At 39.3% G+C, this 14,895-nt stretch overlaps 1 protein-coding gene across 4 annotated transcripts in view; it reads right to left on the bottom strand.

The window, feature by feature from the left end:
• The window catches only part of NAB1 (NGFI-A binding protein 1), a 116,746-nt gene that overhangs the window by 32,354 nt on the left and 69,497 nt on the right, over window positions 1–14,895 (bottom strand). The window contains exons 1-2 of one of the 4 annotated variants that reach the window (XM_069469249.1): window positions 9,369–9,629; window positions 8,724–8,858 (exon numbers count right to left, since the gene is read on the bottom strand). The exons of 1 other annotated variant lie outside the window; for it this stretch is intronic. In XM_069469249.1, the coding sequence (XP_069325350.1) occupies window positions 8,724–8,731 (8 nt within the window). In that variant the 5' untranslated portion in view covers window positions 8,732–8,858; window positions 9,369–9,629. Of the gene's footprint in view, window positions 1–8,723; window positions 8,859–9,368; window positions 9,642–14,895 lie in introns of those variants that run through there. 2 more of the 4 variants (XM_069469268.1, XM_069469258.1) reach the window with 2 other exon arrangements.

A 14,895-nucleotide genomic window follows, 5' to 3' on the forward strand; every position in this document is an offset into this window, starting at 1 on the left:
AACCTGGGACTTTTGTTTTATGCCATTAGCCAGGATGTCACCCAAATTCTAGTTTCAGTCACTCCAAGGAGCATGGGCCTGCCTCCCTACCATTATAAGGACTGATTACTGGGAAGCCCCACTTCTTCTGTGCCATTCACAATCTGTTTTGATCAACTAGTGAATTCCACAAATTTTATGGTTCTTTATTTGCGAGGGTCAGTACAAGCATAACCAGGTGACCTGATGACTTCCCAAGAGATCAAAAAAGACTGAATTAGGGCCCAGTAGCTTCTGCTAACAACCGGGAAATCACCTGGGGTGCTTTTGAAAATACAGTTTCCCAGGTCGCTAAGCTGCATCTCAGGAGACTTCCATGATTTGGCACATTTGGCAAGCTGCATGAAAAGATCCCTACTTAATAAATCCTCTGGGCATCACAAACTCCTACAGGTTCTGTGATCATCCAGGTTCTTTAGGTCCACCTTCACATTCACACCACCTCAGTCCTTTGGATAAAAACATTCCTGCATCTTCTAAATCACCTAAAGGAAGATCTACTTGTCCTCCCACTCCAGGGAAAGTCTATCATCCAGTTAGACACTAATCCACAAAAACACAGCTCTCCGGAATTACAGACTCAAGTTTAAGTCTATATTAAACCACACTATAACAAATAGAAGGGCTTCCAGAAAGTGTCTTGAGGTGGAAGAATGGAAATTTACTTTCCCTTCATACAACTAATGCAATTGCTCCATAGGCTTTCAACTCAAGTATTTAAAAAAATACATTTACACACAATGTGTGTACACAATCTTTGTCAAAAGAGGGTTGTAACTGTGCAAAGTTTATGGAATGATCAATTAATCATCATATGTACTCCCCAGATTATGGAATAGAGGAACAATTACATGAGAAAATCTAGAAAAAAAGAGTTTTTAATCTTTTTATGAGCAATAAGAAAAAAAAAGAATATGTTGGACAAATATAAAAGAGAACCCTAAGAAAAAGAGAACTAAAAGACCCAAACTTAGGTTTTATTCTTCTGAGATAAGGCAGTGATTTTAGAAAACGATAATTTTCAAGTTTTATCCTTTCTCGTCTTTACCCATAAGAAAAGGAAAGTCCCTAACTCCTAAAAGAAAGCCCTTATGTACAGGTAAGAAAGTAGTTATGAATATACTATTGGCCATAAGGATTGACCGGACCAAGTGCGCCTTTCCAAAGTCAAGATAACAGATGAAACATAACTAAGCAAATCATTCGGAGTCCCAGGAGGCTTTCTAAAAGCCCACACTTACTGCTGGGAAAGGAGTTTTCTCCTTAAGCTTGTGCTTTAGGAGAATGTTTCAGTTTCCTTTCAAACCCTGCTGTGATAGTTTAAACACCCACCCCTTCATATATTATTAACTGGATTTGATTTAAAAAAAAAACTTTTATAAGATTTTCTGTTTTCATGAAATCTGTAACCATTCATGGTTCAACACGAAGGTCAAATATGTCAAAAGCAAGCTTCTACCTGCAACTCCCCAATCTGAAGTAAATATAAAAGGGGTCCCCAACACACTAAACACAGGTAGCTTATATAATAGTATAGTAAATCCACTCAGCTGAACACTGTTACCTGGCCTTTTCAAGATATCCTGGAACTACCATGCTGAGTCTGACCTTTCTATGATTTCCACAGTTAAGAGAAACCAGTTACTCATTCTTATTGAATTCAAAAGCTAAATCTGAGCCCTTGCTGCAAGTGTACAGCAAACTTCCACTTAGATCAGCTTAAATGTTCCTCACCCTGCCCAGTCCAGTAAAAAGAACCCCAGTATTAGGGAAGAGGAATTAAACAACAAAGGATTAGTTTAAGACCATTTGTTGTTATTCACTCACCCATTTTAAACGGTAAAGATTTGTTCCAAAACTTTTTAAAAAAAAATCTTACTTTGACTCCTTATAGAGTAGCATCAGTCATTTGCCAGATTCAAACTATGCTAAGTGAAATGAGGAACTAGTCTGGTCCAGAAAACTTTACTGGTCAACCCCCTTTTCCCTACGGGAAACAAAATTTCCCTGACATTCTCCACACTGGGATATGCGGATTTAGGATAGGAGAGAGGTCTTTAATGGCCACTAGGGAAAAGCAGAACCATTCCTTCAACCCTGCCTCTCAGTACAGCTTGCTTTCTGGCCTCGCCAGTCTCTCAAAATTCTTGAGGAACTACTGAGTCATCCCCTGGGCCTCTCTCCCATCAACCTCTCTGCTGCACAACATCATTCCTTGAATGCCCTTCACCTGACTTTGATAATGCTGTATTGTTTTCCTTATCTTCCCTTACTGCATTCTAAGTACAAGAATTCCTCAAAGTTTTATATTAGATCTCTTCCTATATTCTGTCCATATTCTCCCTTGATGATCTCATCCACTTCCAGGCTTCAATTATCACTACTGGAAGATGACCTCCAAATCTGTATCTGTAGCTTGGACCAGTGGTTCCTGGGCCAGGGTCATGGAGTTACTGCAAAGTGTTCTCAAGTCCAAATGCACACCAAGCACTGACTATTGAGAGAAAAAGAAGCTCTCACCACACATCTTCTTTGCAAACGAAGTTAAATAGATACTTCTGTGATTTAGTAAAATACAAACTCATTTAAAAGTGTAACTAAATTTATTTTTGTCATTATATGTATTCTCAATACTAAAAGTTATCATGAATACTGACTTTTTTTAATTTAAAAAGTGATCTTCATCCCTGAAAAGTTTACAACCATCAGCCCAAATTGTTCCTCCAAACTATAATTTGGCATTCCATCTGGGAATTGTCAAAATCTCAAATCTGATACATCCAAAAGCAAGTACATTATCTCATTTTCCTCCCTTCTTCCAGATTCCCAAACCTGCTCTTCCCAACTCTCATTAGTTGTACCACTACTCTTTAGGTTGCCTGGAATAATAAACGTTTGGATTCCATCTTTGTTTTTTCCTCTTCCTTCCTCAAATCTACATGTCCTTAGGCCACACCACACCCTTTTCTTTCTCTGCCTCAAAAGCACCTAATTCTAGTGTTCATTGCTTCTTGCCCTAACTTTGAAAACAGCTTCTTCACCTTCAATAGACACCACATTGCACTGCCAACTATACCTTCCTAAAGGACAGGTGTGGCTCTTAACGCACCTGTGCAAATTTTTCCACTGCATAAAGAAATCCAAACTACTCATATAGGCATCCCAGACCCAAATCCACCTTTCCTGCCTTCTCTCTGTTCCTTAACATGCCCCTATGCTCATGCCAAACAGATACACTGGGCATTCCTCAAATGTGTCTCCCACTTCCCTGCCCTGTGCCAGGCATCCTCCCTCCCTTCAACCTCCATAACCTTTTCCAAAAAGCCTTCCCTCTGGCTGTAGGCGTCCTTTCCCTTCTCTGAACCAAACACTTTCTCTCAGTCTCATTTTTTGCACTTATTCAAATATACCAAGCACTGAACCAGTTCTGGGGATACAAAGGAAAGATGGTCCTTCATGGAGAATCAGTTAAGAGGAGATAGACAACAAGCAGACTATTAAACTATGGTAAATGCTATGCAATGCGTTAAGGAGCCAGAGAACCAGGGAAATGACTTACCTGTCTCTGCAGAACAAGTTACTGCTAGGTTATAAGCACCCTGAGGACAGGAATTAGGTCCTATTAATCTTTTTGTATGTGTGTGTAATATTTAAACTTTTATTATTTCCTTCAAGTACAAATATACAAATACATATTTGTGTGTACATATACACACATATACATGCATACGTATATATAATTATCTTCAATAATTTCCTAAACTACTTCTACTCTATCTTTAATAATGCAATAAGAATTATAGCTTGAGACTTTATTTGGGAGGTACCTGTCCATAGTGGGGAGGCTGTGAGAAAAAAGTACCTGAGGCACAAAATAACGTGGGTCAATGTGGTGAGATGTGTTATTGTGTTGGCTACAGCTTTAAAAAAGACTGCAGAGAGTGCTCTCAGGGGTCTGTTAGTTTGACGTCATATAACATCTTTGAGAAGGCTAAAAAATGGAACTATTTCCTGGAGAAGTTTACCAAAGAAAAAAAGGAGAAGAAATATAACTGACTGGCTTCCTTCCACCTTCTATATATTTTTGTTGGCTAAGGTGAAGCCACTGGCAGCTCACTAACTCTACCGGGGGCTCACCATCACGCTGTTGCATCTAAACCTGAAAGCAGCAGGGCACCTTGCGGGTGCTGACCTTCACGGAGAGGGCAGGAGGCAATGCAGCATATCTGAGAAGGTGTAATGGGTTTGCGCCCAATATGTAACTTTTGTCACCACTGTAAATAAAATCTTTATATTAACACCATTTCTTCGATCAATGTTTTGCCAATGAAAATCTCTTGAAATTATACACAAATATTATCAATTTCCAAAATCAAAGCAAAACAATTGTTTCTCTAGTAAAATATTCTTTCCATTTTTATCAAAATAACTAGTTTAATCACATTAAAAATACATAAACCGATAGCATTTTATACTCAATTGTATAAATTCTGACTGAAAAGCATTTAATATAAATGTGAATCGAAAAAGCAAATTTTAAATTTTATTAGAAAATTTTGCTTTTAGGATAAAATTTTATAAATTTTTTTATATCACTATTTTCTCTTTTAATTAATCTTTTATCCCCCTTTATTCCAAGTGTTCTTTTAAGAATAACATCTCTCCAAACGTTGCTGTTGAATGAAACCCAATGTGTGAGTCAGAATCTGACCAGCAACCTTCTTTCACATTCCAAAATGGATGTATTCTGTGTAAATTGGTGCCCCAATGAATTGCCAGTCTAATAACAGGACATCTGTTACTTTACCTACAATCCTTATCATTCTCTTATCCTTAATATTTCCTCTTTCTTAGAAGGCTATATGGTAGAGTCTCATAACACAACTATTTTTCCAAGAGATCAAAAGATACTCTCCCAAATATAGGAACTATACATTGTGAGTCCAGCCCCAACACTTGCATTTTAAAAATTAAAGCTCAGTCATGAGACATTCTAGGTCTTTTTCTTTCCTGTTCCTATAAATTAAATACGATGTACGTTATCCCCAAATAACAAATATCTATCCTATTGTTATATTGAAATGGAGTCATAATCACTATTCTTGAATGTTCTCCCCTCAATCCTATAGGAATCATTGTTATACACATGCAAACATAAATATATATATTATATATACACACACACACACACACACACACACACACAGAGCAATACTCATAAACACACACAATGAAGTCTATGGCAGACCAAGGAAAAGAGACTCTTTCAGAAGTAGAAAGAAACCAAGGGCTAAATCCCAATAAAGCCTGACTTATTTATGCAGAGGACTAGCAATTCCTTCCCCGCAACATAACCTTAAATTTTTACTTTAAAATTACCTGAGTTAATATTAATAGAAACTCTTACAGACTTACAAAAAATGTGAAAAGCCCTGGGAAGTTAAGAGCTCATGAGTCATTTACAGATTAAGGTGAATTAGTTCTACCAGATTGTTTTCTTCTTAACATCTAGACAAGATCTGCTGCGCACTAAGGAAATGAAAGATTAAGATGGGAAATGGGGATGAAGAAAATAGGCAATCTGAGGACACAGACTACACTTAAAGCCTCTGAAGTGTCGCCAAATTTAGGAGAGTGTAGCTTGAAGGTACAGGGGCCTGGAAGAAGGCTGCAATGGCTGAAACTGAAAAGGTTTATAAAAAGCCAGAATTTGGCTTAGGGAAGAATGATCCTCTAGGAAGTAAATTCTTCTCACTTTTATCCTCATCCTAAAACCCAGAACTCAAGCTTAAATGATTAAATATAGTTCAGTCACATTTCATAAGTTACTTAAGATTGCAGGGTTGCCCCAGGTATTATACTAACTCCCGTAACATGTGTTTTAAGTTCCAAACTATTTACCTAGGCACATTTATTAGTAAGCATTCAGTGCTATATCTTAAGTCAAGACGCTTTTGGATCTTATTACTGTCATAACTATGAATTAAACATACAGCATCTAATGAATTAATGGTAATTTGGGAAACTTAAAATGTTCTCCCCTATTCTTTTCTGAATTCTGAATGAAACTGGAAAAATATTTGTGAGACTCCTTAAAATTTTACTGAAAGTATTCAATGTGTAAGTTTAAATTTATCAAATTTTAAAAAAGGAAATCAGATTTATTTTACTATTAAACAATAACTATCTGCAATTTAACTATGATAACAAGCAAATACTAGCATTCATATAATGGCTGGAAATTCAACCAACCAATGGTCGAGTCATTCAACAAAATATTAAGTGCCCTCTGAGCACAGAGTATGTAAGTAATATATATAAATTTTATCATCTTTTCAGAAGTTTCTCTATAAAAATTAAATTAACATACCATGCAAATTAATGTGCCACTGCCTGAATACAATGTATTGAGAAATGACAAACTATTTGAAAGCTTAATGGTATGTTGTAGCTGTGTGAATTCGCACAAGATGAGGATTACCATTTTTTCCCAGCATCAACTTTTCAAATTTCCCACTTGTTCCATTATGAAGTTTAAGGAGTATATTCTACTATTGTATGAGTTATTGAACGTGTCAGATCACAAAGGGAATTTGCATTTAATATAACTGTACTATTCTTCATTCTACTACTCAAAAGAATGAAAGAAGCAGGTAAGATAAAAATAAATCCAAAGGAACTAGCAACCTTATATTATGCTTGAGTGGCTATTATTTATTCTGTAATGTATTTAATAAATTCCACAATATACATAAAATTGATTATACATTAGTATGATCTTAAATTGTTCAAAACATGTTATAAAATAGTCACTTCCATCCAGAACACAGCTTCACATTTAAAGGTAAATTTTACAGAGAATTCATTTCCAAAAATGCTCATAATAGCATCAACAAGAAGTGACTACAGGCTTGTTATAATGGAATAGAGGACGCCTAAGCCTTAGGTCAACAGATACAAAAATCTGACATAACTTGGGAGGCTGAAGCAGGAGGATCACTTGAGCCCAGGAGTTTGAGGCCAGCCTGGACAACATAGCAAGACCCTGTCTCTACATTAAAAAAAAAAAAATTGACATACTTGGTTTCCATCCAACCATCTTTTATTTCAAATAATTAAAGTTCATGCAACAAATTCTTCAATGAGACCCCCACTTTATAATTTCTTCTTTCAAAGAAGCACCCATAGTGCAATCCCCCAAAATCTTTAATAATAAACCAGTATGTTCTTAAAACATAATTAAAAGAAAGTATGTAATGCTTTAACTGATTCTATAACAAGGAAAATGAAAATCTATTAACTCTCCTATACAACAGTAGATGTTATTTACTGGTCACAAAAAAGGAAAACTTTTATTTAGCTGCGATTATTCAGTTGAATTAATTTTGAAACAAGATGAGAAAAATTATTTATTAGCTATATCAAATTATTTACTAGACATACAAGCCCATTAAATGTCCTTGTATCAGCTATAGTTAATCTAAGAATTTTCATCATTTGAATTACATCCACAATCAGCAGGCAGAATAAGATAAAAATCTACAGTGCCTCAATGTTTTTACTATTATTATTATTATTACTAATGATATATTCACATGTAACAAGAAACCACCAAAGCCAGGAAAAACAAAATATTTCGAACATCAGGGTGGCATATTAACTTTAGGGAAAAATGGTAAAGACAATAAAATTAAAACAAGAAACCTTCCAACAGTTCCTTGAAATAATTTTCTTTCAAGACCTAATGTTCCAATATATAATACCCCAAACAAGGATAAAGAAGGCTGACCTTGCCAGCCATCTGCAAAGTCTCAACAGAACCTTTGTTTGCATGTTAATACCTACAAGGACAAAATAATCTTTTAATCTTAATGAAAGGACAATATTAAATGTCTCAAGTAATGCAAATATGGAAGAAAAATGAATACTCTTGCATCTAAAGGCTACTTTTACTTGCACTTAGATTAGATTAGAAGCAGCTCTTTCAAGTCTTCAGGAAGAGATCAATCTCCACCCAAAAACACAGAAATCAATTCCCATGCATCCTCTCTTCCAATACTTCCGAAAACCCGCAAATAAATTATGAAATGTCATAACTGGGTAACTTGTTTGGGGAAAAAATTTCAAAAAAGTGAAAATCTAAGAGGGTAAGCCACTGCGTGCACACTCTTCTAACAAAACAGCGAAGCATTTCCTACGTGACTAATCTATTTTAAATTCGGTTCCTCTGTTCCTATGCAATCTAATATTATCTATTAAAACTGCCAAAACATTTTTAAACAAGATCTGAGAATTTCCCTCTCAGCTTCTGATCTTTGCACTCCTTAAGTTGGCAGACACGTCACTGGCAAACCAATTGGTAGTGACAAGTTACTCCAAATCGTCTCTTTCGGATGAAATTTTAAATTAACAGCCACCTAAAAATTTTCCATGTCTCCCGAATCTCAAGGAGCGAAGGGTAAGTATATTCAAATCTCCGATTCCTTCCGATCACCTGCTGCAAAACTTGATCTGCAGAATCTATAAATGCATATTCCAACTCAACTATCCTTTTCCCCAAGATCCTGCAACATTTAGGCTTACTAGAATTGTCATTTCATATCTCAAGCTTTGTGAACTCTGAGCTTGCAGACCACAAACATCTAACAGCACTTTCAATGCTTCTCCAAGATAAGGTCACACACCTCTGCATCCAAGGCTTGTATGTCCCACATGTGTTTGCAAATTCCTCACTCGGCCTTAGAGGCACAAAGAGTCTCTCGCTTCCCAGCACCCCGGTGCCAAGTTTCTGTAAGCCACTTCCAAGCAAAACTCTCCTTCTGCTTTTAAAAAGAAAACTACATTCAGAAGGGGAGGATACCCAGGAAGAAAATTGAGACGGTAAGTGCAGCACTTTTATGAAGTAAACAAACAAAAAGACTGCCCCTGACGAAGGCTGCAAAACTCGGGCCGGCGCGCACGACCCACAGCGTACACCCACACACCACCCCACGGTTCCTCCCGGTGCCGCCTGACGACCCCTGCCCGGTTAGGAGAATGGACTTAGCACCCCGGCTTTACTCGGAGGGAAACCCACAAGTCAGGGCCGCTGCCGCGCTCCCCTCCTTCCAGCGCCCCCGCACACCGAATTTCTCCGGGAATCGCCCACACGGGCCCGAGGCCGCCCTCTGCTTCCGGCGGCGGCCGTGCGAAGCCCGCTTCCTTGGACGCCCGCCCCCGAAGTGCCCGCGCGGCCCGGCGACTCCGCCGCCCCAAGTTTGCCCGCGGCAGCGCGAACGCGTCCCGCACTTGGCCAACCGGGAGCGGCGAATGTCCGCTGTGGTACGTACTCGGCCAGCGGCTGCAGCGGTCTTGGCGCGCTCTCCCCAAGGACTGCTCAGCCCCAACTCTGAAGTGACGGCCCCCGGCTCTCCCTCCTCTGGCGGCTGCGGGAGCCGGGACGCCCCCGCTCCCATCGAAGGGGGAAGGGAAGGTGGTGGGTGCACTCTCCCTGCTCCCCCCCTCCAGCTCAGGCCCGCCCGCCCCGACGGCGCTCGCTTGGCCGCGGTGGCGGTGGCGGCGGCGGCGGCTCCTCCGCGCTCGGGCGCGCGGGCGGCGGCGGCGGCGCCTCCCCCGTCGCGCCCTCCCCTCCCCTCTTCTCCCCCCCCCCAGCCGGGCGCGCTGCACCCTCCCCCGCCTCCGCCGCCGCCGCCGCCGCCGCCGCCTCCACCCTCCGGCCGCTGTCACATTGGGAGATTCCGCTCTTGCTACATTCGCCGCTCAGGCTCCCGCCCACGCGCGGCCGAGTGACGCAGATCCCGGCGTGGGCCGCCGCGGGGCGGGGGCGGGGGCGGCCTCCGGGGCCGGGGCTCGGCCTCTTCCCGCCGCCCCCTCCGCGGAATCCGGAGGACGGCCCATTCACACGGCAGCTGGGAGGAACCAAGTGGGCGCCCGGGAGGGGGCGGCTCCCGCGAGTCCCACTCCGGGCGGGGAGGGGGCGAGAAGGAGGGAAGCGGGCGGGGGACGGCGCCTCGGGCCTGCTCTCCAGCTGCGGAGCGAACTGGGAAGGTTTGCAATTAAAAAAAAAAATTATGTGTGAGGTTCCCAATATAGTATTTCAAAGAGCACACCCCACCAGATCCAACATCCCCCGGGAGGCTGACTTAAAAAAAATAGCGCGCCGGGCCCACTAATCTAGGCGCCGGGCTCGCCCCCGCTCCCGCAGGCTCCTGGCGGAGGTGGGCGAGCAGGTGGACCAGGTGCGCCCCTGCCCCGAAGGCGAGGCGTCCAGCGGGAAGTTGGCTGCGACCGCACGGAGGAGGAGGGGCGGCAGGTGCGCGGCGCGGCGAGGACCCGCGGTTCGGAGAATGTCTGCCTTGCCCATCTTGCCCCCTCCCCATCACCTCCCTGGCGTTGGGACGGGAGGAGGAGGGGAGGAATGGGAACAGACAAACCCGAAGTGCAGCTTTGACAACTGTCTCGCTGGCTGGGTAACTTAATTCCAACCTTTTCAACCTCCTGAAAACCTGCCAGTTAATGTTTTCTATTTACATGGTACAGAAAAACGGCACTAATACAGTGCTGGAGTGTATATGTTAACATAGAGGTCCCAAGGTACAATATACAGTTTTTGAGTTTGGTTTGCATAAACTTTTCTAATCAAAGAAAGTATTAAAGCACCTTCAAAAGTGTACTTACTCTACTTTAAAATCTATTATTCTTTTGTTTGCAAAAAAAAATGGAAAAAATAACTCCGAATTTTAGCATTATGTTCTTGAAGGGTAGAGAGCATTCGTTAATTTAAAAGTACTGCAAATACAGGTAGAATCCCGTTTTAACATACGTACAATAATCCAGTTTTATAGCAGGCCATTCCCACACCCTGGCTGGCCTCCCAGAGTGTGCCTACTTTGCTGATAGGGATACAAGGCATTCTTTGAGATGGGAAATTCTTCCAACTGCATCTTTATGTTGCAGCAATGGATAGGATGATGATAGTATTGAAAGAAAAAGACCAGTAAAATGCAGGACCTTTTTTTTCTTTCTTCAAAAGCACATTATAGAAATGAGTGATACCACAATGGAATATATATATATATATATATTTAAAAAATCTATTTCTTCATGGTTAGTAACAAGTTCTGTCTGGAGTAGTTGAGTTGTTATTTCAAATGAATAAGCATGTTTAATTCCTCAAAGTCTTCAACTGAAGAAATCAGTGCTGGAAATTTCTCTTAGCCTCTGTAATTGTCACGGTTTTTGCAGCTGTGGATGCTGTCCTGCTAAAGAGAAAGTTAACTTAGGTTGTTACAGTAAAACAAAGACTATTGAGGCAATTTCTTGGCTGGCTGGGAATGGTAGAAGTTAATGAATGTTCAGGCAACAAAATCTGCAAAATTCTCTTCTAATTCCTCTCTGGAATTCTGATGTTTTGCAAACACTGTTGGTTCTGAACAGCTAGAGAAAAAGAACTTTCTTCCACAGCGATGTACAATCACAGATTCATGAGTCACAAAATGAGTAGTCTTACCTGAACTATTGAGCCTTCAAGTGGAATTGTTTCCAGAGTTGGAGGAAACAACTTTTAATCCTCTTCCCAAGCTCGTCTATGTCTGGCTGAACATGATGCTGAAAAGGAAATGTGTCAAGGCAGATACTTTTTATTCTGACTTGTAACTGGTTGTTTCTACAGTTAAACATTAAAATCTCTCCTTGTTTGTTTTCCGGGCACATTTAGATAGTGTATTCTTCCCACGTGAAGAATGGCATTTTTGGCCCACTTTGCTTTGCCTTAAACGCCCTATGGTGGTGGGGGAAGTGGTGGGAGGAAGGAAAATGAAGGAAAGATAAAATTTTAAGCTTTTAGGCATCCAATTCTGTATGTCTGTATTACAACACTGTAGTCAATATGGTTGCTAAAAAATTGAGTCATTCACCTGTATCTGAGACAATGAAGAAGCATTGAATATCATTTTTCACCTTCCACTTTTTATCATTCATGCCATCCCTAAACACCACCTCCTCCCCTCCAGCACACAAAGTCTTCTCCTACTCCCAGACCGTGGGGATTTGTTAAGGGAGAGAGAAGAGATGCACATTCCATCCTGGAAGGTAACAATTACGATGTCTGATTATTTCTGAAGGCCCTCTGGTAGAGATCAAACAGTTTCAGGGTTTTAAAGTTTTCTTGGAGGCAATCCCAGGTAGGCATAAGAGAATGTAGTGACACAAATAGTTCCCATTCAGACTGCTTTGAATATCTTTTGTTAACCATCCATGCAATAGTTTTGGTTTCTCTGGCTTGATTTTACTATAAATACCTATATATTGAAGTTACTCATTTATTCAGTACAGCTTGTTGTGCACTAATTATGTGCCAGGTTTGGGGCTGTGTGCTTGGGACACAGACAAGTCATGTTGCCCTGCCCTCAGGACTTTTCTATAAAACAGTGAAAAGAAGGAGAGCAAAGGAAATCTAAAGGCAAAGGAATATGTTTTGTGTTTCTTTTTACAGTTTTTATTGTTTTTTCATGCATTCTAAAAGATGAATATAAAAACTACTAAGGAATAAGATAATGATATTCTTTTCATAACACTCTGTTGAACCCAAATCACAATAAAATAAAAATAATTTTCTTAAAAGTGGAAACATCATGTTTCATGCTGTATTTCAATAAGAGCCTAAAGGACACTGGAGTGTAATTTCCAAGAGGGTAGAAGTTTTTGTCTGTCGTGGTCTTTTATTCATTACTGTATATTCAGTGCCTAGAACAGTAGCTGACGTACTACATAAATATTTGTTGATTGAATGAAATGGAAAATATGAACTGAGTAGGAAATAGAGTTTTTGTATTTTGTAGATGTTCTTAGTATGAATATTTCCTAATAGAAGTATCTAAAATGTGATATCTACTTCTGATTAAATATATAACATTTCCAACAAAATATTAACATTAAGAATATATGTAAAAGTACCATGTAAACTGCAAAGTAATTTTAGAATCTTACTAAAGTAATTCATGTTAAATTTGCAGGAACAAATTTCTTTTAGCAAAGAGTGAATGAATATACCAATTCTGAATTTTAACACCATTTGAAAAGTGCCCTGAGGAATATATCAAATTCTGGTTTTTACCCATTATTCATTTGTGCTCATTCTTAGGAACATCACTTGCAAATATCATCCCAGGCCTAATTTCTTATCTATAAGAGCAAGGGTAATGCAGAACTGCTTCTGATGGCTTCAATAAATACTACTTGTACAGTTTTAAATTTTGAAAACACTTTTTAAAAATTTTGAAAGCTTTCTTCCAGATTGTTCACTTAGTTTTTATTTTTACCTGATAGGAGTAGATTTGGGAGAAACTTATTTTACAGGTCTATTCATACTTTTAACACAAAATGTGGAATGTGTCACAGTAGACAGCCAAATATGGTATGTATTTCCCCTCTCGGAAAACCAAATTTTCCCTCTTGAGTTTAAAAATTAGAGATAAAGAATCATTTTTTTCTGGTTCTGAATGGGAGTTGAAATTGATAGAAAATAGAATATAATGTGTACCATTGAAAATATACAATCAGTGCACATAATACACCTTTGAAAACAAGACTGGTCAATAGTAAATGAACAGTTCTCCTTCCCTTTATTTTCTAATGGCCCTGTCAAAGCATGGGAAGTGTGCAGAGATGATTCGTGATGGAAAGTGCACAGTGGCATTAAGTTATTCCCTTTTCAATTCTCTTTCAGTCCTTCCGAAGGGAGAATCTAAGTTGGTGCCAGTATCTCTCTAATCTCTCTAATGTTTGCTAAATCTGTTTTTTTACAAAGAGAAAACAGGCTTTAGCTCAAAGCCTTTGAGAGGCCTCAGTATATAACTAAAATTTAATAGCATTGTTTTCCTTGTATTTGTTTTTATGGTTATCTTCTATAGAGGCAAATGAGATTCATTATCCACTTAGTATAATCAAAATATCTTTTAAATATACTTACTTGAGTAAAAAAAAAAAACCAAAAACCCTGAATGTCCAAAAGAAAACTATTAAGTAAATACTATTATAATGGTGCAAGAAAATAATAGCAAACATGTATTGAGAACCTAGTATGTGCTGTACCATTTTATTAATTCATTAGATCCTTGAAACAACACTATGAAGTATGTACTATTATTCACACCATCATTCTGTTGTAGAGATGAGGAAATCAAGATGTGTAGTTCTGTGTCTAAGGTCACTTGGGAGAGCTAGGCTCTAAGGCAAAAAACTCTGTCCCAGAGCCCATGTCCAGACCATTACACTAATGGCCCCAAGATGCCAAGTCAGTGCCAGAGGTTTCAGAAACACTATCTAACACATTTCTCCCATTTTTAAAGGTCCTGCCACTTCTTCCCTGAAGAGCACCCGGACCACCACGTCCCTCAGTATCTTCTATTTTCCCTAACTTCCATTACACTTACCTTTTTTGCCATGTGGAAGGCTCCTATTTATTTATGCATCTTTTGTTGCTTCATTTGTGTTCATCCTAAATATGGTATAATCCCCCTTGGGGACAGGAACTGTCTATTATACTTCTCTTTAATTCAGTAAATATATATTTAACAGGATTTTTAAAAAATTCTTGTCAAAACTGCTTAATGATTAGTGCATTTGCAAGAATAAGGAATTCTTTTGACCACAAAAAAACCATTTCTCCATTATAAAACTAAAAAATAGTTTTTAGTAAAAAAAATGTAGAAAGGTAGTAGTGGTTCTGACATTTGAGTGAAAATTTCACTGAAAGAGCATTAATTTATTACTTTCAGAAAGATTTCTTTAAAATGCTTCAGTGATTCAAAATAAAAGAAAGTATAATAGATTTAAAATGTTCTTAGAGGAGAGAAA

This window comes from Eulemur rufifrons, chromosome 1, assembly GCF_041146395.1.
Source record: "Eulemur rufifrons isolate Redbay chromosome 1, OSU_ERuf_1, whole genome shotgun sequence".
Lineage (NCBI taxonomy): Eukaryota > Metazoa > Chordata > Mammalia > Primates > Lemuridae > Eulemur > Eulemur rufifrons.